General features: G+C 46.3%; 2 protein-coding genes and 1 non-coding gene across 4 annotated transcripts; 2 read left to right on the top strand and 1 right to left on the bottom strand.

The window, feature by feature from the left end:
- Positions 1–11,274: 11,274 nt before the first annotated feature.
- On the top strand, positions 11,275–17,925 carry NCCRP1 (NCCRP1, F-box associated domain containing). Of its 2 annotated transcripts, none has more exons than XM_089479072.1 (7): positions 11,275–11,457; positions 12,187–12,418; positions 14,746–14,814; positions 15,261–15,348; positions 15,916–16,011; positions 16,882–17,023; positions 17,636–17,925. In XM_089479072.1, exons 2-7 carry the CDS (start codon positions 12,214–12,216, stop codon positions 17,774–17,776), a joined length of 741 nt encoding a protein of 246 aa, XP_089335198.1. In that variant the 5' UTR covers positions 11,275–11,457; positions 12,187–12,213; the 3' UTR covers positions 17,777–17,925. The 2 variants fall into 2 exon arrangements, with proteins under 2 accessions (XP_089335198.1, XP_089335197.1); XM_089479071.1 differs by lacking the exon at positions 11,275–11,457 and adding an exon at positions 11,727–11,792.
- Positions 17,926–20,340: 2,415 nt separating this feature from the next.
- On the bottom strand, positions 20,341–20,742 carry SYCN (syncollin). The gene has a single exon (XM_089478185.1). The coding sequence runs from the start codon at positions 20,737–20,739 to the stop codon at positions 20,341–20,343; it is 399 nt and encodes a 132-aa protein (XP_089334311.1). The 5' UTR covers positions 20,740–20,742.
- Positions 20,743–24,824: 4,082 nt separating this feature from the next.
- On the top strand, positions 24,825–24,965 carry LOC149304661 (U4 spliceosomal RNA). The gene has a single exon (XR_016271924.1). It is a non-coding gene; the product is annotated as a U4 spliceosomal RNA (small nuclear RNA).

Below are 24,965 nucleotides of genomic sequence, written 5' to 3'. Positions count from 1 at the left end.
TGAGGTTGCTCTGTGGGTTTCTTTTGTTTTCTTTCCCTTTTCTCCCTCTTCCATTCCAGTTTTGGTGTTCAACTTGGGTGCAAAGTTTTGAAATAGTCAAAAAGTTCTAGTTTTACAATTCCAGAAGTGTGGCCTTTCTTTTATCCTAAACCCGGGCTTTGCTTTTGAGGTCTGCGTTGCAGGTTTGGGGTGTGCAAATCTGAAGCGGAGCTACGCAAGTCGGAATTACATGGTACAGCTCTCCCTGGAATGCATCCACATTAGAAAGTTACAGCAGTTTGATGGTTGCATCTTACAGAAACCTGGGATTTGAGGATTGGTGAGATAAAGTACTTGGCATTCTTTACCAAAGAGCTCTAGTTCTGGAGGACGGACTAGTAGAGACTCCTAAATTCCTCACCAAACTATAAATCCCCGCATCCCATCTGCTAATTAAACTGTGATAATTGTCCATGTAATGTATCACTGCGTTGCAAATAGGACTCCACATTTTGAGTGTTGCCGCATTATTACTCAACTAAGCACACAAAATACGTACACAGAAGGGAAGCAGAGCTGGACAGAAGGCATGTCTGCAAACTCGAACCGATTTCCTTCCCATTTGTCTACTGCAAATTCATAGCTGTGGCACAGAGTCCTCTTGCCTGGGTCTAACTTGGATTAAAATCACCGTTTTGTCTCCCCACATTGAAGAGGTTACCAAGCAAAGTCTACAAAAACGGGGAGTCAAGTTGCTTTCAAAATGACCAAGTAGATCACCTGTGTGTTTCTCCAATGTATAAATGCAACAGAGAGTCCTTGTGATAATGTATTGGTAGATCTGGCCTCCTTACTCTACACAAGTTTCCGTTTCTGTTTTGCATTTAATGTGATAATGTGATAAAAAGAAAGTAACCCCCTGATCAGAAAACCACTTTTCCTCTCCTTGGAAAATCCCGTCCCCCTTCTTTGCTGCTATTAATAAGCCACAGCCGTTGCACTAAAAGCACGGGGCTTTTCCATTCATTGACAGGTACTGGATGTTGTTGTTTCGCGCCTTCAAGTCGCTGCTATTTTATGGTGACCCTAAAGCAAAGCTGTCACACATTTGTTCAGAGTATGGTTTGCCTTTGAGGCCGAGAGAGTGTGATGGGCCCAGGGTCACCCAGTGGCTTTCCATGGCCAAGTGGGGATTTGAGCCCTTGTCCCCAGAGACCTTGTCCAGCACTCAAACCACTATACCATGCTATTTATTTGACTGTCTGCTGTTAGGCGCGCTCTCTCAGTTTCAGAGGATGACAAGAGCAAACCCACCTCTGAACAAATCTCTGCTTTTAGGGCCTTAGGGTCACCAAAGCAAAGACCCTAAAACCAAAGGTGTAAGTTGGAAACGACTTGAAGGCACAGACAGCAGGAAAGGGATGTTGCAGCCTTTTCCCAGTCCTCCTGCAAGGCCAACTGGTTTGCAAGGCAGGATAAACTGGTGGGGCTGCAACTCCCAGCAGTCCCGATCCAGCAAAGTCAGTGGTGAGGAACACTGGGAGTTGCAACCCAACAATATCTGGAGGTATGTGTGTGTTGTATGCCAGCAATGAGGATGCTGGGAGTTGCTATCTTAACATCGAGGGAGGTGTGTGTGCATTCAATAGCAATATAGCAAGTACATTTATTTAGCAATAGAGCAAGTTTATTCAATTCATTTCTGATTTAAGGTAAATTGAGATTTGCACAGAGGTGGTTTGCCCTTGCCTTCATCTGAGGCTGAGAGAGTGTAACTTTTGGGCAAGTCACATTCTCTCAGCCTCAGAGAGGAAGCCAATGGCAAAACCCTCTCTGAAGAAACATGCCAAGAAAACCCCAGCATAGGATAGAGTTGCCTTAAATCAGAAATGGTTTGAATGCACACAACAACAACAACACACTTCCAACCTAATTTGGGGGAAATTGGAGGGGAGAGTGGGCGTGGTCTATGGAAGGGGGTGGTGCTTGGGTATAGCCCCGCCCTCAAAGGGGAGGGGCAATTACATTTTAAACAGGCCTTGCCAGGTGTGTCCACGTGGAGAAGATTCTGCACATCTTTGGAGTTACCAGCTTTTGGGGGAGCTGCTTTTCGGTGGGTGAGAAAAGATGGTTTTATTAACGTATTCTATATGGGAAAGGCCTGGACTAAGGGATGGAGGAGGAAAAGGAGGTTTACATCACCCCAGAATCTTGATTTTGGCGTGACTTAAGAAGCTGAGCAGGGCTGGAAAAGAGGGTTTTGAGATGGAGGAAGGTAGGCATCGCCCCTCCAGGTAAAAATTCTGCTCCTGAAGGTAAGAAATCTGCCTCCCTTTCCATTTTCTTTCAGTCCCCACATTTTTAGCAGAGAGGTAAACAGAAAACTGCTCTTCTACCTTGCAATGCTCTGTTTTGGTGTGTTTGCATCCCTTTCTGTGCCTCCAGGAAGTAGTTTCCAACTTAAGAGGACTCTAAAATGAGTTTCTCTTGGAGAGATTTGGTCACAATGGCTTTCCTCTGAGGCTGAGAGAGTGTGACTTGCCCAAAGGTCAGCCAGTGGATTTATCTGGCTGAGGAGGGATTTGAACCCTTGCCTCCTGGAGTCCCAAGTCCAGTGTTGAAGCCATGCCTCTCATTGAAAACCTCAGAAAATTCTACTTTTAAGTTTCAAATCCTTGTGCTAATGCAATGGGTTGAATTTTAAAATGAGAAGTGGGGTAAAAACCTTCCTTGTTTTAAAAGCCTGGACTAAATTAATTTGGGAGGGAGCCACATCTAGATTCAATCTGAAGAAATAAGCATTGAGTCAAATTCAGAGGATGTTTGCAAGTCCTCCAAGGGAAGCAATGATGCAGTTGCATTTGAAATGCACCCTCTTTGCAAAACCTTTTGGAAGCGCCATCTTAATTCTTAATTTCATATTTATGCCGCCTTTCTCCCAGAAAGGGACCCAAGGCAGTTCACAAACAATTAAAAACATAGATTCAAATTTTTATTGTTTTGTAGTCTCCACCTTTTACAAAGAAAAACAGCACATGACGTACATATTTTACTATTCACGTTTCTTCTTTGGTCCTGATAAACTGCATGCTTTTTCCATGCTTAAGGTCCCAAACTGGTAAAGGCTCAGCGTTTACCAAATTCAAATATATTCAAATATATGCATAATTTATACAAATTTCATCATATATATATATATATATATATATATATATATACACATATAAACATTTTGGGAAAACTTTAAAAGCTTCAAAAACAAAACATCAGTTGAAATGCAGATCAGTTTGAAGGTACGAATAAGATATCATCTGGATACAGCTGCCACAAGAGAGTGGCCTTCAATGATAAAAGTCGCTTGGGAGGACTACAGCTCCCACAATCCACAGCTGGTGTGGCCATGTGGATCATGGGAGTTGTGCTCCCACAGAGTAGATCCTCTGGATGGATGTGCTGTGAGTTCAGGTGTTTGCTTTTGTTTCCAAATGCGGATCCAAAGGGTCTCCTCTGCCACAGCCTCTCAGCATAACCTTGGTCCTTTTCCCTCCAGGTCTATTTGATCCTTTGCTGGAGATGATAATCCAGATGATGGGGTTTCTTTGTGGATCGCAACCGTTCCTGCGCAGTCTCTTTGCGGGTCTGGCTCTTGCGTCTTTGTGTGACGCCAAGGTTTTCCTCCATAGAAAAGGTGAGTCCGATGGCAGTGGGTTGAGGTGCCAATATTTGTGGGGTGACGTCTTCTGAGCGCACTTTCTTTCCCTGGAATCGGAATGGGAAAGAGCGGTTTCCTTTTCCTTGCACAGAGGAATGTGCGCACTTTAGAGTTAAGCAGCACGCTTCCTCTTTTGCCCGGAGAGCAAGAGGTTCTTCATTGTAGCGTGTAAATCAGTATGTCTCCAGCTGCCAGGCTCAGCCGGAGGGCAGGCATTTCTCTTTTATTATGTTTTAGGTGCCTTTTAAAACCGAGAGAGTGTGACTTGCCCCAGGTCACCCAGTGGGTTTCTGTGGCTGAGCAGAGACTCGAACCCTGGTCACCAGAGTCATAGTCCAATGCACTAAACCACTAAACGTTGTGATTCTGTGTGTGCGTTGGCCCAACTTTCCTGTGTCTCTTGGAGACCTGTTGCCCCCTTTTAATGGCTCTGTGTTTCTGTTTTACAGGGTGCGGCGTACCTGAGACGCCTCTTCACGGTCTCTTCCAATGCCAGCCTCCATTGTGCGAGGAGCCCCTGGACACCGGCGTGTTTAAACCGGGCACTTTGGTGGAGTTTTATTGCCAGCCTGGCTACGCTCTGGTTGGCTTGCCTTCCCTCGCCATTTGCCAAGGAGGGGAATGGCACACGGTGAGAGAGCTGGTGTGCAAACCTCATAGAAGTGAGTATCGTGTGCTTTGCCCACCCATGTTTCTACTGAATGTTGTGCCCACCTGTTTGCCCTCCTTCCTGCCAGCTGAAGGCAGAGTATAGGATGCCAAAGGAACAACATTGGTGCATATGTGTGTATGCGCTCTCAAGCCACCTGTAGATTTATGGCAACCCCATGACTTTTGAGAGTGCTAAGGCAAAGAATCCTCAGAGGTAGTTTTGCCAGTTCCTTCCTTTGAAATATTGCCCGCAGTACCTGGTATTTGTGATGGTCTCCCATCCAAGTACTAACCAGGGGCAATGCTGCTTAGCTTCTAAGATCAGATGGGTTCTGGTGCCTTTGGGGAATTTAGGTGCGCCGTTGTTGTTGTTACTGTTGTGTGCAACCCCCCACCCTAAATACTTAGTGGTGTCAAAAGCCAGGGTTTGTCAAGTTTGTCAGATCTAATAAAATCCTTCCTCACCCTGATTTACATGTCTGACTTGCTTGATAAAGAGCCATTAGCAAAGCCCTCAAGGCTGGGATGTTTCCAACTGAGCATGACCTGAGATGCTGCCCTGCATTCCTGGAGCTACACTCCTCAATAATAATAATAATAATAATAATAATAATGTATTTGTACCCCGCCTCTCCCTGTGGATCGAGGCAGCTTACATACATGGTCTGCTCCATCTCTAGCCTTGCAAATGATTCCCTGGGATTGTGCAGCGCAGCTGGTTGTTGTTGCGTGCCTTCAAGAAATTTCCAATGGTGACCCTAAAACAAATCTATCACAGGGTTTCCTTAGCAAGATTTGTTCAAAGGAGTCTTGCCTTTGCTGTCCTCTGAGGCTGAGAGAGAGGCTTTGGGGTTAGGACATCCTGATCAGCTATCTCTCTATCTAGGCTGACGGATCTGCTTTCCTCTCTGCTTTGAGTCCATTGTGTTTTGCGTGGTCTGCTGCGATTTTGCGCCGCCTGGTGGACAGCATTTGCAAGAGCAATGCAACTCACTCGCTGTATAAAAGCCATATCTGGGTCTCTTTGGAGGAGGAAGGGAGAATAGGAGATAGGTCTTTAGTTCTTTTCCACCTTTGGTTTTGTGAATGCATGTGATTCTAGTCATGTTTCCAATTCTTAGAGTGGAAAGACATTGGGCAGAACTGCAAATGTTACTTTTTAAACTCCAGTTCCCAGAATCCCCAGACAGGCAGCATAATGTTATGCTTTGAGTGTTGGACTATGACCCTGGAGACCAGGGTTCGATTCCCAGCTTGGCCACATAAACCCAATGGGTGACCTAGAGGATTCTGGCTCGGATATCTACTAATATATACTGTATCTTTCCACTTGAGGATCTTGTCTAGTGCCTTCATGGATTCTTTCAAAGTCATAGCCTTCTTCCGATATCTTGACTAGTGTCCATTTTAATGACAGCCAGGGTGGTGTTTGAGGTTTGAGCATTGAGCTATGATCCTGGGGACCGGGGTTCGAATCCTGGCTCAGCCATGTAAATCCACTGGATTACCTTGGTCAAGTCACGCTCTCTCAACCTTAGAGGCAAACTCCCTCTGAAGAAACTTGCCAAGAAACCCCCATGATAGGTTTGCCTTAGGGTCGCCATATGTCTGAGAGGACTTGAAGGCACACAGCAGCAACAAAGGCAAATCTATCATGGGGTTTCCTGGGGCTGAGAGTATGTGACTTTCCCAACGTCACCCAAGAAGTTTCTATGGCTGAGTGGAGAACTGAATCCTGATCCCATAGGTTGAATGTAGTCCAGTGCTCTCTCAGATGGCAGGTACCTTCCCCATGATAGGTTCGCCTTAGGGTCACCAAAAGTTGGAAGTGACTTGAAGGCAAACAACAACCACAACCCAGAATCCCCAGTCGGCACAGCAGTGATCCTCCATGGATTTGTAGGAGAAGAGTGTGTGTTTCTGGCTTCTAGTGGCTTCACAAGAGCAGCAACTAAACTGAAGTGCCTCTCCTTTTCATCTCTGTAGCTCCACATCCTACCAGCCTCATCGTGGCTACCTCCATCCCTTTTGTTGTTGCAGTTGTGTTGACCTTTGCCGCCTTGACAGTGGTGGCTACAGCTTGTGTGATGTTGATGACACCAACATGTTCCAGCTGTCGTTGCACCGAGTAAGTGTGGGAACCCTATATATCAAGAATAAGGCTGGGGTTGCCGTTTTGGGACCTTCCTAGACCCTGAAATTTGGGGACTTGTGGATGTTCTGTCATCATATTGCGCTACGCATTAAGTACCGACCACATTTGCTCACAGCTTGTCATTCAAGCACATGGGAGGGAGTGAAAGCGCAAACATAATTTCCTATTTGGAAATTAAGTTTGTTGAATCTTAGCTAAAGTGACTGTTCCCTGATGAAGGTGAAATGAAGCAAGCCTTGGTTTTACTATTAGAAGGGATGCCATTTTACTATCGCCTTTTCCCATGCACTCAGGTCCTCTGGCGAACATTTAGCCAGGATTAGGTTGGCAACTATCGGCCGGAGGACTTTTTCTTCAGCCGCCCCTAAAACTTTGGAATGACCTGCCAGAGGAGATTCGACAACTGAATACACTCCAGATTTAAAAGAGTATTGAAAACCAGTCTCTTCTGGCAGGCTTTGCGAGATTATATTTAAATTGTGAATAGAGTTGCTGAATTTTAAATGTGGACCATTAAATTGCCTATGTCTTATTTGTCCTTTTGAAGTGTTGCATGCACTAATTGTTGTGCAACGTTGATTTGTTGTTCTCCGCCTTGATCCATGGGGAAGGGGCAAGTAAGATATTGTTGCTGATGTTACTACTATGCAATCGTGGATAATGGAACTTGAGCATCCCTGGAATTTGGTTCCACATGGGGATCCTGGAACCAAACCCTGGCAGATACCAATGGCCCAATGTATTGTATAAATTCAGCATTCCTTCCAGTATTCCTGGCCCAATGTATCCTACAAATTAGTATACATCTTCCTTTCTGTATATGTCCCATGGTCATTGGATTCAATGAATGACTCTTGTTTGTAGGCCTGCCAATGGGGCATATGAAGCCATGGAGGACCCAGAGGACATGGAGCACATAGATGGTGAGGAACCAGACAATGGCGAGGGGCCCCTTCCCTCATATGAACAAGCAGTTGGTGCTCATCTGGAGAACTCCTTGCTACTTGGAGGTCATCATTCAGCCCCCCTGGACATTGCGTCTTGCCATGAACCCTATGGCCCCAGCCTTGGAGGGCTCCCATGTTTGAGAGCACCCCCTTCTTACCAAGAAGCCTTGGAGGAGACGACCCTTACGGAAGGCAGAGCCGTCCCAGAAGGCGAACCACCTGCAAGGCTTGGGACACAGCATTCATGCTCAGATCTAGGGATGGAGAACATCTGCTAAGCATCTCTGGTGGGACTCAAGATGTTGCTTTCTGGTCTTCCACCTTGTTCCCTGGACTATGTGCAACAGAGATGGGGAAAGGGACCACTTTTGGACTGCAGCCCCCAGAATCCCCTGAAATAAGGGTGCGTTTCTGGGAGTTGTAGTCCAAGGGATGTTTTTCCAATTCTGATGCAGCAGTTGGAACTGCTGCAAGGAAGCATCCAAGGCTCCTTAATAGGACATCCATCATCATGTCCAGCTAGAAGTTCCTCCCCTTCTTCAGACCGAACGCTACTATTGGAGGGAAGGAGGGCGGGGTGGTTCGTCCACCAATGAGGAGTGAGGACCCCCTATTTAAATAAATGCCCCCCATGGGCTTGAGCCATTTTGTGGGACAACGGAGCCCAATGGATTTCTTTTTAGTCCTTTTTTTCCCTTTAAAAGGCATGTTTTTATTCTATTTTTTAAAAGAAAGTATTTTCTTTTCTTATTATCAGCTTCCTTGTGTAATTGCTGTTGAATGGATTCCCTTTGCTTTTGCTGGGTTGGGAACATGTCGGCGCAGGAAAGCATTTAGATTTACCTTTCCCAGGATCCTTACAACCGTGTGACGCAAGGTGCGTCTCCACTGTGGACATAATGCAGCTTGACACCACTTTTAAGTGCTGTAGCTCCATCCTTAGGAATGCTGGGACTTGTAGTTTTGCAAACGCTTTATAGCCTTCTTTGCCAAAGACTGACGTTGCCTCGCCAAACTACAAATCCTAGGTTTCTGTAGGATGGAGCCAGGGCAGTTAAAGTGGTGTCAAGCTGCTTTATTTCTGCAATGTAGATGCACCTAGACTCCGTTTATTTGTTCCCTAGATTCTCCTTTTAAGAGCTCAACCCCAAAATCCTGTTGTCATAATGAATATAATAAAAAGGATTGTTTTTATACAGCAATTGAGAGTATTTTAATTCATCTTTATTGTTTCCATCCTTCAACAGCCCTGCCAGGTAGGCCAGCATTACGGCCAAATGGCAGGGATGTATAGAGCCAGGCTGATGGGTTCTAGAGTCCTTCTTAACACCACGGCCAGATTTTCCAGCATATTTGAATGCTGGGGTTTATATGCCCAAATATTTTTTAAAACTACCATGAAAACAACGTATTTTTGTAGAAAAAGGACCATTTTTGTTTTTGCAAGGAGTTGCAAGATACATGCGCTGTTAAAAATAAACCAGTCTAAGGTGTTAATTTATTATCGTTCAGCTGCTTATATTTTTAAATGCTTTAATTGGCTTAAATGTTGGTGATAATTTATTAACTTATGAGTGATAATTGTCTGTGTGTGCTCTTCTCTCTCCTGCGTTTGTATTAATGTTGCAAGCTGCCTTGATTTTCAGTTTTGGGGAGGAGAAATGCGATTTATAGATAAAGTTTGTAGTCGTATTAATGTCACAAGCTGCTTTGATCCCCAGTTTTGAGAAGGAGAAGTGAGATACACACACACACACACACACATATATATGGTTTCTAATAATAGGAGGAGGAAATGGAGTTAGCATTAGCATTATAGGAGCATGAATTACGATAACTGAATGGAGGCTGTTGTACTTTGGACACATGAGATGATGCGACTTGTTGGCAAAGGCTATGATATTCGGAAAAGCGGAAGGCAATAGGAAAATGAGATTACATTACAGGTGGATTTAATGCAATTGAGGAAGCCACGGCTGCCGTGAGATTGCAAGATCTGAGTAGCTAATAACTGAGATTTTTTGAGATCTCTCCTCAGTCGAAGTTGACCTGATGGCAAGTAACAAGTAGAAAGCATTTAGTAGAGTATCTCTTCCCTCTGAATATATTGAATTCCCCCCCTCCCAAATAATTAGCTTTTGGGATGTTCTTTCTTAGCATTTCCTCTTCAAAGCCAAGTGCAACCTCCAATGAATGCTCCCTTTGCAAGGTGAGTCTTGACAACATGCAAAAGAAGGATGCTTTTCCGGCATCCATGATCCAATATTTCAAGAGGGCAGGACTTGATTTATTTTATCTCCCATCTCCTCTTTCCCAGGGTTCAGATGCAACTGCTGGCGTGCATAATTTAACAGATTTCCATAAGCACACAATAAATTATGCACATTAAAAACCCAAAGTAAACCAATTACGCTATTGAACCAGCTGAAAGGCACCAGAATCCTAATGAAGAAGCCGGAGAGATGCTGAAGATCGACATAGTTTCAACATAGCTGATGAAGATGTCAAAACTGTTGAGGTTTTCTGTATCTTGGGTCAGTCCTTAAAACTGGGTGGTGTGTGTTTTGAACTCGTTTCCAACTTATGGCAACCCTACAACGACCCTATCATAGGGTTTTCTTGGCCAGTTTCTTCAGAGTGGGTTTGAATAGTGATGCAAGCTGATAGGAAGAAGGCTAACGCATGTGAAATGGGGTGCTGGGGGGCCATGAAACCCACTGGGAGACCTTGGCAAGTCACACTCTCTCAGCCTCAGGGGAAAGCAATGGCAAACCCCCTCTGAACACATCTTTCCAAGAAAACCCACCTTAGTGGTGTCATGGTTCGAGCATCTAAACTACAACTCTGAAGACCAGGGTTCAAATCCCAGCTCAGCCCTGGAAACCACTGGGTGAATTTGGGGAGGTCACACTCTCTCAGCCTCAGGGGAAAGCAATGGCAAACCCCCTCTGAACAAATCATGCCAAGAAAACCCCATGATAGCTCTGTCTTAGGGTTGCCATATGTTGGAAAGGACTTGAAGGTACATAACAACAGTAGTGCTAATGTGAAAAGGCCCAGGGCACTCTGATCAGGAGGGTCACCATCAGTCAAAACCAGACACTAACCATAGAACTGCAATGGAGGAGCTACAAAGCCCTAGTAGAGTGTCCTCTCTCTAGGAATCTCTAGGTCCTCCAGGGCAACTCTGTGGTCAATGTCTGACAGACACTGACCATAGAGTTGTGTTGAAGGAGCTACAAAGGCCTAGTAGAGTGTCCTCTCTAGGAATCTCTAGGTCCTCCAGGGCAACTCTATGGCCAACGTCCGATAGAAACTGACCACAGAACTGCCCTGGAGGAGCTACAAAGAGTATTCTCACTAGGAATGTCTAGGTCTTTCAGTGCAACTTCTAGTTAAAGTTGACCATAGAGTTGCACTGGAGGACATAGAGATTCCTAGAGAGAACATATTAATCAAATCCGTGAATGATCAAAGCCACAAACATGGAGGATTGAGTGTATATATCCTTTGAAAGACATGAGACTGTACAAGGCAATCTGATTAGGAAAGTCTCCTCTTGTCAGATTCGATCCAAGGAAAGGGGAAGGTGGGTCCGTCAAGGGACAAAGCTCTTCTGTGGATTAAGAAGCCAAAAAATAACAGAAGATTCTGGGGTGGGTACAGCTGTGCCCCCGATCCAAATTCCTTTTGCTCCAGTCATGGATGCCTTTCTATGATGGCTAAGAGAAGCCTCACCTGGGCAGGGCCAGGTTGTTACTTACTACCTGCGGAACCTGTTTTCTGGGTATGTTTTGCTCTCCTTGAAATATATATATATAGGTGGCATGGAGAGAAAAGATCTTTACTCGCAATGGTTTCCTAACTCAGTGACCTGAACATCAAGATTTTTGCAGTTTTAAGAGTGAAGGGAGAATTCCGACCGGCGCATGCCAAGTTTCACCTGCAAACCATTCTCCTTTCTTTAATTCAGCTAGGAAGCCCTGTTAAAACAGAAAAGGCCATGGGTCAATGTAAGTAGTGTACTTTACCATATGTATGTATGTATGTATGTATGTATGTATGTATGTATATATTTCCCCATCAAGAGCTTAGTCCATCCTGGGAGCACCAAAAAGAAGCATGGGTACCTTCTTCTCTCTCATCCATCCAGCCTTTTACGATGAGCACAAATAGTTATGCCTGCTAGGATTTTGTAAGGTTTATTGGCATTGTTTTCCTTTGCTTCATCCTTTGGATCTTTGCTATATACCCCTAAGTTTTACCCTCAGATCATCCACAGGTCATATCAAAATCCATAACCTTGGCCCCAAACCTGCCCTTGACTTATACATGAGGCCGACCTATAGTTGAGTATATATTGTACCTTTTCCTTTTAAAGCCAGCTGAAGGCGAAGAAGGAAGGTGGGAGGAGGAGAGGCAAAACCGGGGCATTTTAAAAACAGCTGGAAAAGTGGGATGGCAGAGGAATAACTGAGTAAACCAAATCCTTGCAGCTGGAGAGCATGCAGGAAAATCCTGTGCTTTAGACATCAAGCTTGCCTTAAAAGAGTAGGGATATTAAGGGATGACTTGCAGAGAAAGCATTCACACCTCCCACTTGTCTGTTCCCCTTCAGTTGCTCCTGTCATCTCCACTTGTGCCCCTCCTAGTTCTTGTCTTATTCTTTTTAAAGGTAGGGCAGCTGGCTTGCCTGGAAAAGCAGCCTCTGGGTGTTTCGCACTCTGCTCTTCCTTCCACAGGAACATCTGCCCCGGAGCCTTGCAACCATGGCAGTGCCAGGGCAGCAGCAGCAGCAAATGCAGCCTCCGAAGGTCCCTTTTTCCTCCTCTGGGCTCAACTGGCAGAAACTCTTTGAGGCCGAATGGAGGCTGGGACAGAGAGGGGTCCCGCTCCCCAAGAAGCCCGACTGGGAGACCCTCTATGCCTTGAAACCCTTCGAGAGGAACTTCTTGCAGAATCCCAACCCTGAAGGTAACTGGTGTTGTGGTTGTGTGCCTTGGAGTCATTTCTGGCTTATGGCAACCCTAAGGCAGACCTATCATGGGGTTTCTTGGCTAGTTGCTTCAGAGGAGGTTTGTTATCTTCTGAGGCTGAGAGAGTGTGACTTGCCTAAAATCACCCCGTGGGTTGTCCTGGCTGAGCAGGGTTTGAATCCTGGTCTCTATAGAGTCTTTAAGGCTTGAGAGACACATCATCTCTGAAGATGCCCGCCAAAGATCCTGGCAACATGTTCTTCTAAAGCAGTGATGTCCAAGCTCTGGCCCTCCAGGTCTTTTGGACTTCAGCTCCCAGCATCCCAGACCATTGGCCAAAGTGGCTGAGGCCTCTGGGAGCTGAAGTCCAAAACAACTGGTGGGCCAGAGTTTGGACATCGCCGTTCTAGAGCATGGCCACGTAGTCCAAAAAACCCACACAAAACTATGGGTGCCGGCTGTGAAAGCCTTCGACTTCACGCATGTGAGTTTGTTTCTCGCTCAAGTTAATCTCATTCGGTTCTCACTCAAAGAGGATGACCAATATTTTGGTCCATTTGGGGAAAGACAAATGAGCGACAGAGCTGAGCGCATGTAGCCTCCAACAGTGGTGCCCAGACTTTGGTCCTCCAGAATCCCTGACTGTTGGTCAAGCCGCCTAGAGCTTCTGGGAGACGAAGTCCAAAAGTTTGGGAACCACTGTGATGTTGGACGGTTTACGAGTGTAAATCCTGCTTTTCTGCCTAATGAGAGTCCAAGGTGGATTGTGATGATGATGATGATGATGATGATGATGATGATGATGTGGAATCTTTCCATTTGGAAAACAAGCCCTGACTGCAACACAAAAACAGGGCAGAATGTTCTGGTGCGACCTGGCAATTGAAACGCTTAAAATATTAAACAAACAGGGACAAATTAAAAGCAGGCCATTAAAACTGCATGAGAAAAGCCTTCTGGAAAAAGGAAAGCTTTGCACAGCTTCAATGAGGTTATTAATTCAGGAAGTGGAAGCAGCTTTCCTTAGAAGGGAAACCCCAGAAATAGCAGTTCTCCCAGAAAACCCCAGAGTTGGGAAAAGTTCAGCAAGAACAGTGCAGAGATGTCCCCAAAATGTGATGGACTTCAGCAATGTCACTTATTGGGGAAGGTGTGAAATGAGGATATTGCTTCTCCCTTCAGTTCCCACATTTCTAGCATTGCAGTAACTCATTGTGCATTTAGAAAAACGGTTCAGGTATCCGAAGCAAATGCATCTGCAAAGAGTACTGCAAACACAGCAGATATAATCTATTGATTTATGGCGACCCAGTGGATTTCATAGGGTTTTCTTAGGCAAGGGATGCTCAGAGATCCTCCTTGCCAAATTGGCACAGTTGGAGGGCAAGTATAAGGCTGTTCAGAGGTTTCCTGTCTGGATGAATGCAACACCTTTGTTAGCAGCTCTCCATTGTGTGGAGCTAAGGCGTGTCTCCTTAGGTTGGTCATGGTTCATGGATTCTCTGGGGCAGGGCAGGGTGGATTTTTCAGGCTGGTAAAACAGCCTTGGGGGAATTGTCCTCCGTTTCCAAGCCCAAGGCTTCTCTCAGTTTGTCACAAGCCTTGCTATCATCATTAATTGGCTATCCGCAGCTCTGCCTGTTTGCAAAGTGATTCTGTACCTTTTAGGCCTTTGGAGTCACTACTAGTTAATGCAGCGCTTCCTCCTAGCAGAGGTGTCATAAATGCCATTGTTTAGGAGAGAGGAAAGACATTTTGCAAGGAATAGTTGTTTTTCTCCCCAAATGGACACCCAGTCCTGCATATCCCCAAATCAGGGGATACCTGGAGGTTTAAAGGTAAAGGTAACCCCTTGGCATGAATGTCTAATTGTAACCGACTGTAGGGGCTGGTGCACATCTCCATTACTAATCCAAAGAGCCAGTGTTGTCCAAAGATGAATCCAGTGGCCATGTGGCCAGCATGACTCCACCGAAGTCTGTTACCTTCCCACTGAAGTGGTACCTATCTATCTCCTTGCATTTGCATGCTTTCGAACTGCTAGGTTGGCAGAAGCTGGGACTGGTGATAGGAGCACCCCCCATCATGCGGCACTCAGGCCTCAAACTGCCAACCTTATGATTTTCCGATCATCGGAATTGGCATCTTAACCACTAAGCCATTTATCCCTAGCTGGAGGGTTGCAATTCCCACAATCCAACATCCAGCACAGCCACAAGCAGATGAAGTCAAAGGAGTAGAACAGCTGGGTTTAGCCAGAAAGTGAATCTGGGGAGATCACTGTCAACTTGCATTGCATTCCTTCCTCTGCCTTCTTTGACACAGGAGTGAATGTTTCTGAACCAGCTCCACCGTGCCAAAAACAGCCATCCTGCAAGACTCCAGACTCCACAGGTAAGTAGTTCAGGGATGGACGGAGGTTTGCAGGGCCAGGGAATGGGCTTGCCCTTGTTAGCAACATGTAGGACTCAGGGCCTTTTGACAAACCCTGGCCCCATGGATGGGGGGGGGGGTCTCTGAGCATGTCTGGATAGACTCTGGAATCCTGTTAGTGACTTGTGGTGGCTTAACTTCCTGGGTTATGCCAGTGCAAGTATGTTTCTGAATGTTGGTATGGAGTATCAGTGGTGCAGCCCTCCAGACGGTGTGGGACTGCAGCTCCCAGCAGCGCCAGTGGTGCAGAATACTGGGAGTTGTAGTTCACTCTGTACATGCACAGGGGCACTCTGACTATTTGAATGCAGAACTTGCCATAGGTCTGATACACCTCCTGCCCCCCGGCCCCCATTTCCTTCATGGTGTGGGTTTTTCTCTCTCTTTCTCTTTACATCCATTTACAGACATTTTCAAAGGCTGGCAAGTGAGCACCGAACCCCTTCCTTCAGACCAGGAGGAAAATCCTTTCAGGTTCGGTTTGCCCCGGTACAGGTGAGTGCTTTCATGGAGGTGGGCTTTGAAGCCGGCTGAGGTTGATCTGAGGTTGGCACCCTTAAACCAGCCGGCCCTCTGCTCTCTCCAAAAGGTCCACATCTTCTTTCTGGTGTCCCCATTTTAAAGGTTTCCCAAGTATTACATGGATCCTCCTTGCTCTGTTCTAAGAAGCTGAAATGCCTCTCCTGAGCCAGGGCAGTTAAAGCCGTGTCAAATTGCATTGTTTCTGCAATGCAGATGCAGCCCACATCTCCCTATAAAGGCTGGCAAAGAGGTGGCAGGATGGATTCTGCATTCCAAATCCAAGCTGAATTGGTGGTATTACAGCTGCATAACTAGGAAACAATTATTTTCTGGACTACAGTACCAAGTATCCCCCAGCCAACAGAGCTAGGAGCAATGGGCTTTAAAATATTCAGGGGTTCTTTTGACCGCGTCCCTTTTGCTTTGGGTCCTACCCAATACTGGAGCTCTGACCGCAAGGGAAGCTGATTTGGGTCCCAGGCTGAGAGAGGTCCCTGGGTCTCCTTGACACACCTTCTGCCCTCCTTTTGCCTTTTCCAGCTGGTGCATCAAGCAACAACTCATTGACCTGCTGGATGAAGGCCTTTGGGAGGAATTGCTGGATCTGTACCAACCGAACATCACTGTCATGGACTGGTAAAGGGTCAATATTTATTCTTTTGGCTCTCTACAATTAACTGGCGTCAGGATTTGTAGGCTGGTGTGGGTATATGTTGGAAACTGTAGTCTACCGCTGTGGAAGGAACTCTTCCCAAGAACCTCCCATTTCCAGTTGCTAAACTACGAATATCATTTCTTACTGTTGTTGTTGTGTGCCTTCGAGTCATTCCAACTTTTAATGACCCTAGGACAAACCTACGGAGAGCCAGCATGGTTTGAGTGTTGGACTATGAGACCAGGGTTCAAATCCCAGCTGCAAACTGATTTCAAAGTGCAAAAGTACATTGCATTCAGTTAACTCAATACGGAGGACAGGAGAAAGCCTTGCAAAAGCAAACTGCTGCAACCTCTCCTCGCTTGTCTGCTCTTCCCAAATGACTTTGCCCACCTTGGCCACAGTCTGGTATTGCTTGGCCACACATCTCCTGGTTGGTTTTCATCTGTAAAATGTCGCAGGGTATGGAAACTTACTGAGCGTATACAGAAACATGTAAACAGAGACAGATATTATAAAGCAAGGAGCTTGCCTTGCTGCGTGAGAGGATCTCCAGCTGTGTTCTCCCAGGCTATGGTTTTGCAGAAATGATTTGTAGAACAATAAATACAAACCAGTCCCCAAAATTTCCAGGCAGAACAGCAGCTATCAGGAGAAACGTCTGAAATGCACCGCAAGAGGGCAGCAAGTCTCTGACAAGGGGAACCCAATGGCTTAATCCTTGCATGGAAGGGAAAATGAAGGCTGGCTGACCATTCGCACAGACACAGACACATGGGTGTTTCTAGAAGCTTTTGGACACCAGTGGTCAAGGAGTGGCCAGGAATAATGGGATTCCTTCCTCCCTTCAGGTACGAGAACAGCAAACTGGCCTGCTCCGTCTATGAGCTTCACGTCCGGCTCCTGGGAAGCGATGGGACCACGGCGGTCAGAGAATTTCACCACGTGGCCCGCGAAAAAGAGCAAGACGGGGAGAAAAAGGACTGGCACCATGTAAGGTCTTGGTTGGGAAATACGGTACTCTCTAACCCCAGGCTTTTTGGGGTTGGCTGGGGTTGCAGAGGAGGAAACATTCTGTGCATGGACAGAGGACCTCTTGCTTTGCAAAACAGTATGGAAAGCTGCAAAGTGCAAACTGCAAAGTGGCTGAAGCCTGCTGTCAGAAGCAGTTCTTGAATTCGAGGCACTGTTTTGATTCCAGGCTGTCGTTTACATCATTTATTTAAATCTGTTTTGCTGAACTTTCATTACAAAATCAGTTAAAGCGGTGTCAAATTGCATTGTTTTTGCAGTGCAGATGCAGCCTACATCTCCCTATAAAGGCTTGTAAAGAGGTGGTAGGATGGATTTTGGATGTTGGCGTCCCAGATCCAAGTTGAATTTGGTGGTATTACAGCTGCAGAACTTACAAATATTTCCTTTTTGGAATACAATGCCCAGTATTCTGGGCACTGTAGTCCAAAAAAAGAATGTCTATGCAGATGTCTATGAAAATATAACCCAGTGCTGGAAATGTGCCTGGGTTTCAACTAAGGTGAACAATGCAGCAGCCTTGCAGCTGAACCTGGTGGACTGAGACCTTCCTTGCCCCAATCTCTTTTCAAGGTTTCTCACGTCTTCGAAGACTATGGCCCCGGTGTGCGCTATGTCCATTTTCTGCACAAGACCAAGGATGTGGAGACAGCGGCTGGGCTCCTCCGTACCCGAGCGACGGACAGCAGCGTTTCTGCGCAGCTGAGAGATTAAGGAAAGGTGCCTGGTTTGTGTATGTGTGTGAGTTTATAGTGCACTCACATTAGGACCCAAAGGTGCCCTGACCACCTTAAAACCCACAGGTCTTGGAAGAAGAAGACAAGCAACCCTTAAACAAGAATGCCTTGGTCCTTGGATTAAAAGTTGACCAAAAAGCAGAGTTTCCAGGCATTTGGTTTTTTGTGGGGGATGTGTATATGGTTATCAGGAAAGTGTTGCATAACCTCTTCTAACCTTTTTCCTCACCACACCTCAGAGAAATTGCTTTTCTGGGCTGCCGATCCCAGAATCCCCCAGTTGCCAGGGCCTAGGTTGGGAGTTGTAGTCCAAAAACAGAACTTTGTTTCCAGCTATGCAGAAATGCGGCACAGTTGGCCCTCCTTATCTATGGATTCAAGCTTTAAAAACATTTAAAAATATGTTTAATTTTATCATTTTATATAAGGGAACACCATTTTATTATCCATTGTATTTAATGGGACTTGAACATCCACAGATTTTGGCATCCATGGGGTGGTCCTGGAGTTATAACCAACCCCCTGTGAGACCAATGGCCCGCTGTATTGGAAAACCCATCCACAATGCATAATTATAGCATTATGATTCCACTTTGAAATGCCATGGCAACATCCAATGGAAACCTGGGGTTTATAATTTCGGGTGGCACTAGAACTCTCTGGTTGAGGATTCCAAATGCATCCTCTCCAAACTGCAAATCCCAGGCTTCCATGGGAAGTGGACAGAAATATTATTTTAACTGCACAGAAATATTGGACAGCATCCTGCATCCAATACAGTAGTGGAAAGCCCATCTACATTGCACAATTATAGAACTATGATTGCACTTTGAAATGCCATGACAACTTCCAATATGGATCCAAAATGAATCCAATATGCAGCCATGATGCAGCCATAGCACTTTAAGTGTAATAATGGTGTTTTAACAGCATAACATGAAAGGGCCCTGGTGCCCTTTCCAAGTCTGATGCCCAAAACTCACCTTAAAACCTGGGCATCTGCATTGTGGAATAGAGTTCTCCAATGTTGGCGAATGTGATGCTGAAGAACCATGTGTCTGGACATTTACAATAGCAAATATACCCGTTGCCACAGTGGTACCACAAATGTGAACAGTTGCAGGATTGTCTTAAGACACTGAGACTAATGGGATGCCAGCCATCCTAGTCTGGTATTTCTGTGCAAAACACCTCAGTGTCAATAGGTCCTGAACTGTGAACAATCTTCGAAAACGGCTCAGTTTTCGAAAACGTTCTCGCAGTGCTGGGTGGCCAGATGTCCTTACTGCAAAGGAGGATGCGGTGCCGCAAAATGTAGGAGCATGACCAAACAAAAGCCAAACACACTATTATAAATGTAACTTCATGCTTCTTAGTCATGCTCCAAATGGAGGACATTTTGGAATCCCTCCTGAACAGAAAACTAAAATGTAAGAAGACATCTGGGCACTTTGTCGCAATGGGGAGAAAAGATGGCTAAAAGTACCAATTGCTACCTTTTGGGCAGAATAAGGAGCAAAGACGGGCGCTGCCAGTGGAGGCGCCATCTTCCTGCCATCTTTCTAGGGCGAAGGACTCCTTTTGGGTGTTGAAAAGGAGGAATGGAGGAGCCCTCCTGGCTGGAGTTCAATCCTCCAGATCTGGCCCCCTTTCCTCCACAGCCCCCCGCCCCTTCTTCTTGTAATGTCTTGCCAAGTTTGGCAATGCCTCTAAGGGAAGAAGTAAATTGAAAACCATTTTGCTTGGTGGGGATTATTGTATTCTGCTCTCGGGCTGCTGAAAAAGCTCTTTCCAATTAAATGTTTACAAGAGGCGAAAAACAAAAGCCACTGATCACTAACCGACCTTGAGCTGCGGAAAAAATAAAAACCAGAGAGAGAGAGAGAGAATAAGAGAGGGACACGTTTCCAAAGTCATGTTGCTTTGCTTTTAATTATGGGTGGCAAGGCGGGTACAATAATAGCCAAGATGGAGAGGGAGAGAAATGGGCATTTCGTTTTTGCCGCAGAGCAGATCTCAGGGAAAAGCAAGGCATGGCTTTGAAGATGGAGCGCCTGTCCTCAAAATGCCCGAGAACAAAGGGGGACCAGAAAGATCTGAGACACAAATCTTTCAAGTGAGGTGACAAACCTGGGCATCTTCAAAGTTGGGGTGGCAGAGGACCCCCCTTCTGATAGGAGCATGTTGTCCCCAGTGTGGGTTGGGGGAATAAATGCACATAAATTGTGTTTTTTGTTGGCTTTACTTCGGTGGTGGAGATGCGTTCTGGTCTGCGGGAGGCATAGATGAATCCTTTGCAGCCGCAAGATGGAAGCCGTTGTCGTTGGTGATCTCTGTGTTGGCCAGACTCTGCAAGACGCTCGAAGAAGAGGGGACTCTGGGAAAAGGAGGCCTCCCAGAATCCTCAGAGGCAAGAGAAGTACTTCACGATTGAGATGCTGTGGGGTATGGACCAGCTTAGCTGAGACAGATCATCTGCTACAAGGGTCCAGGTGTGGGTTGTCGTCTCTTGGTTGGACTCCTGTCTTTGGTCCATCCATCTTAGGTGCAAGTACAATAGTAGGCTGAGATGGCGTTATTCCAGTCGCCGAACAGCCCCCGTCTGTATTCTTGGAGGCGAGGGAATGCCCCAGTTTTAAACTTCCGGGTCTTGCCACCTTTTGCCTTCGAGGACCAGACTGTGAGTTCACACCTTTGGGCCACCACTATGGAGGACACCTTGTTGTTGAAACCCGACGGGACGTAAGGCTGGTCTTCACCGGGTTCCACCTCGAGAACGTTGCCGGCACAACATTGGTCATAGTAGGGGCTGTTCTCTGTGTAGAGTCGGGCACAAGCCTTGGTGCCATCTTCCCTCTTCAAGTCAGCTGGGACCGGACACTGGGCCCAGCCCACAGCAAAGAGCAAAGGGAGGAGGAGGAGGCTGAAGGAGGCCTTCATCTTGACCCCGCTCAATGGAAATGTCCATGCCTCTAGGAGGAGAAGGTCCTTTTATAGAGCGTTGGCATTGCCTTGGCAAGGATTGTAGCATCCCCAAGGCCAGCTCTTGGAACAGAGGGGCATTTCCAAGGTCCCAGAGGAAGATAAGGGTGGAAAAGAGGCCAGTTGTGTATGGGGCTATCTGTTGAACTTGATAAATACTTGCAGCAAGAAAAGCCTTTTCACCCCCCTTCCATTTCTAGATCAGGCAAATACAGTCAGCCTTTCATATCCATGGGATTTTTATCCATGGATTCAAGCACCCTTGGCTTGAAAACTACATATATATGTTCCAAAAGCAAACCTTGCTTTGCTGTTTTATACAAGGATGCCATCTTACTGTGCCATTATATTTAATGGGACCTGAGCATCCATGGATCTTGGTATCCATGGCGGGTCCTGAAACCAAACCTCAGCAGATACAAAGTGCCCACTATATATCCAGTGGTAGGCATCTTGCCCATATAGCAAAGTACAATGACACCCAAAATCCACAAAACAGTGATACCTTTAGTGGGCCAACCAAAATACACCAAAGATATGTTGCAAGCTCTTCAAGCTCTACTGCCTTCTTCATCAGGTCAAGTTGTTAAAAATCATACAGGAGAGAGAACGATTAAGACGATGTTGCTCCTAAGCCTGCATTTTTGTCATCTCAAGATGTGGCTGTTGTCGGCTGAGGTGGTATCAGAGGGACGTTCCTGCTTGGAAAGCTTGCGACATGTAATTTGGGCATTTTGGTTGGCCCAGTAAAGGTATCACTGTTTCATAGATCTTGGATGTAGGTCAGGGATGATGGGGAACATGGGGCCAAGTAGCTATGTCTAGCCCCAGTGCCACTGATGTGGCCTTCAGGATGCCAAAGGGTCACTCCAAAGGACCAGAAACCGATTGGTGACATACGCAGGTATAATTTGGAAGATGGTGCACCTTTTGGGGTGTGTTCAGAAGAATGGTCAAAAGTCTGGAAGCCAAAAGCCCTATGAGAAGCTTATTAGGGAACTGGTATGTTTAGCCTGGAGAAGAGAAGGTTAAGAGGTGACATGATAGCTCTGTTTAAATATTTGAAGGGGTGTCATATGAAAAGGATGTTGAGAAACTGGAGCATGTCCAGAGGAAGGTGACCAAAATGGTCCAAGGTCTGGAAACCAAAAGCCCTCTGAGGAGCACCTTAGGGAGCTGGGTATCTTTATCCTGGAGCAGAGAAGGTTAAGGGGTGACATGACAGCCATGTTTAAATATTTGAAGGGATGTCATATTGAGGAGGGAGCAAGCTTGTTTTCTGCTGCTCCAGAGACTAGGACATAGAGCAAGGTACACAAACTACAGGAAAAGAGATTCCACTTCAACGTTAGGAAGAACTTCATGATGGAAAGACAGTGGAATAAGCTGCTTTGGAGGATGATGGAGTCTCCTTCTTTGGAGGTTTTTCAACAGAGGCTGGATGGCTATCTCTCACAGGGAGTGCTTGGATGGTGCATTCCTGCATGGCAGAAAGGGGGACCGGATGATCTCTGGGGGAGTCTCTCTCCCAATTCTAGGACTCTATGATTTTATTATTCCAGAGCAGTGTCTGTTTGCACTTTTGCATCTGAGCAATGAAAGGGCGATGACAAGTGTTCTGCGCTGGAACTAGGTGTCGTTCCAGGCCTTATCAAGGCTCCATTTGATGCTGAACACATGTTCCTGCTACAAGATAAGCTTTATGGCTGGTAAATGATGCAGCAGATGGTGCGCAAGCAGAGAGGCATTCCAGCCCTTTTGGTGATGGGATCCAGCATCCTTTTACAGCCAACAGTAAAACTGGGTCTCTAAAAAGCTGATTCTACCCAGAGTACTGGATAAGCAATCCAATTCCCCATGGATGGCTGAATGGGGGCCCCTGGGCTGGGATTTATCTGGCTTTCCTAACCTGAGGCTTAGGAAAGAGGGAATCCCAAAAGGGGAAACACTGCAGGAACAAACCCAAAATGTGCAGATGGGGTCCCTCTCATCGTCTCCAGCCGCTTAGCCGCAGACCGGCCTCAAACTCACAAACAAATGGAAACAAGATGTCAAACACAGACATCCGCCTTTTCCAGGACCTGTCCTCTATTTCAACCTTCTGTCCAGCAGGGATTTCATAACGCCCTACATTTGGAACATGGCAAAGAAAAAAAAAAAAGGCATGCATTTACATTTATATTAGAGTATATTAGGTTTCCTTTGGGCATGCCCTACATCTTTCTGGAATGTCCTGCATTTTGGTGGTGGTGCCTTGTCCTTTGCAGTTATCTGAGAGAACACCTCTCTAGCTGACCATAGAATCATTCTGGAGGACCTACAGATGCCTAGAGAGGTGTTTTGTCTAGGAATCTCTAGGTCCTCCATTGCAACTCTATGGTCAACGCCTTGCAAGATGCACCGGAGGACTGAGAGATTCCTAGAGAGAAGATATGAATCAAACCCGCAAAAGTCAAAGCTGCAAAGATGGAGGTCCGACTGCCATTTGACCTTCCAGGAGAAGCCTCTTCTGTTTGCAGGTCTCTTTCCTTTGCACCCCAGAGGGACTGCCTCAGTTTCCCCTCCTTGTAATACAACTCCAAGCAGAGTTTAAACTGGGGGACTCTCTTTGTGTCAGAGGCACTGGTTTCTCTTCCATCCCTCTTCTCCCCATAAAAGGCAGAGGAAAAAGCAGTTCTCTCCCCATCCCTCTTGGAAACCTCTGCCCAGCTTTTGTGTATCTAACCTTTCCAGCTTGGCACATTTCTCCTTTGGTTCCATTAAACTTTAACCAGGCCGGCTGTCTCTTCCCAGGGCTCCAGGTGCAGCGTTCCCTGGATGGGGAGGGGAGCCATCCCCCTTCCTTACCTTTGCTAGTTCTGGCAGCAAGGTAAGGGCAGCTGGGATGGGCACAAACACACACACAAAAATAAGACAACCACATATCCCTCAACGTTGCACAGATAAATAGTGGCACATGTGCAGCCGAGCAAAAGGTATGGAAGAGGAAGAACAGAGGAGTTGGAGAGGCTGCAGGAGTTTGCTTTTGCCTGAGCCAACTGGGAAGAAGGGCAAGGTTTTGGCATCTCCTCTCCGTCCTACTTGAGCGCAAACTATATTCGGCCCTCCGCATCTGGGGCTTTGATTCATATGTCCTCTCTAGGAATCTCTAGGTCCTCCGGCGCAAGTCTGCCAGATGTTGACCATAGAGTTGTGCTGGAGGACCTAGGTGTTCCTAGAGAAAACGCCTCTCTTGGCATTTGATTTAGTGATCAACCTCTGGCAGATGTTGATCATAGAGTTGCAATGGAGGAGCTAGAGATTCCTAGAGAATGCTTCTCTCTTGGCATTTGCAGGTCCTCCAGAATGATTCTGTGATCGACTTCTGGAAGGTGCGTAAGAGGATTCTGGGAATTGTAGTCCTCAAAACCAGTGCGCTCTCTCTCTCTCTCTCTCAAGCTCTTGGCTTTCTGTTGCAAACATTCTCAGGCGGATAATTATTATTGCAAAAATGAAAGATTATTAAGATTATTGCAAAAAATTAAACAATAAGAAAAAAAGTATATTAGCTGCAGTTATGTCCATTGCAATGCCTGCATACCTTTGCAAGCTACACTCCACGCATGCGCAGAAGAAACTGGACCAAGCCACAGCGCTTGCCGGGGCTAATCTCCGCCCTTTCCCGCTTCCTCGGTCCTGATTGGTTCATTTTCCCTCGCTCCTTCCCCCTCCCTTCCCTTTTCGAATCTTACAATCCTCGCTTCGCCTCCTTCTCCCTTCCGCATCCAGTCCCGCCCTTGCTCCGCCCACTCTCGTGACGTAGACCTCTAAATCTGCATACGGCGCCCAGAAGTCTTTGCGCGCCTGGGTAGAGAGGAAACGGAGCCCAAAAAAGGGCCAGAATCGGTCCAAAAGCCGCTTTTAAGAACCAGAGACGAGGGATTTTTTTTTATTTATAAGACTTTATTAATAACATTTGTCATATAACTTGGAGTGGAAAAACCTCACCCTGACCTAGAGAGGCGTCCCAAAGCATGACCCCAGCCCCGGTTTAAGGCTTAGGTAGCTTTGCGCAGTGGCAGTATCGTAGCCAATGAGGTTAATCCGAGGCGCGATTATTGCTAATTGAAAACTTTTCCCAATACCCCGCCATGACGACTTGAAATATAGTCGGCAATGGCAATTTTTGACAGTCTCTACGGAGA

This window comes from Sceloporus occidentalis, unplaced genomic scaffold (assembly GCF_023333645.1).
Source record: "Sceloporus occidentalis isolate IW3139 unplaced genomic scaffold, rSceOcc1.0.p SCAF_13, whole genome shotgun sequence".
In the NCBI taxonomy this organism is placed as follows: Eukaryota; Metazoa; Chordata; class Lepidosauria; order Squamata; family Phrynosomatidae; genus Sceloporus; species Sceloporus occidentalis.
Note: the sequence above shows the minus strand (reverse complement) of the source record. Positions and strands in the feature narration are given on the sequence as shown.

Bases quoted from the DNA above. Each gene is read 5' to 3' on its own strand.
- NCCRP1 (XM_089479072.1), top strand. From the start codon at position 12,214: ATGGCAGTGCCAGGGCAGCAGCAGCAGCAAATGCAGCCTCCGAAGGTC. The intron at 14,815-15,260 runs GTAAGTAGTTCA...ATCCATTTACAG, and splicing joins CAAGACTCCAGACTCCACAG to ACATTTTCAAAGGCTGGCAA. The intron at 15,349-15,915 runs GTGAGTGCTTTC...TGCCTTTTCCAG, and splicing joins TTCGGTTTGCCCCGGTACAG to CTGGTGCATCAAGCAACAAC.
- SYCN (XM_089478185.1), bottom strand. From the start codon at position 20,739: ATGAAGGCCTCCTTCAGCCTCCTCCTCCTCCCTTTGCTCTTTGCTGTG.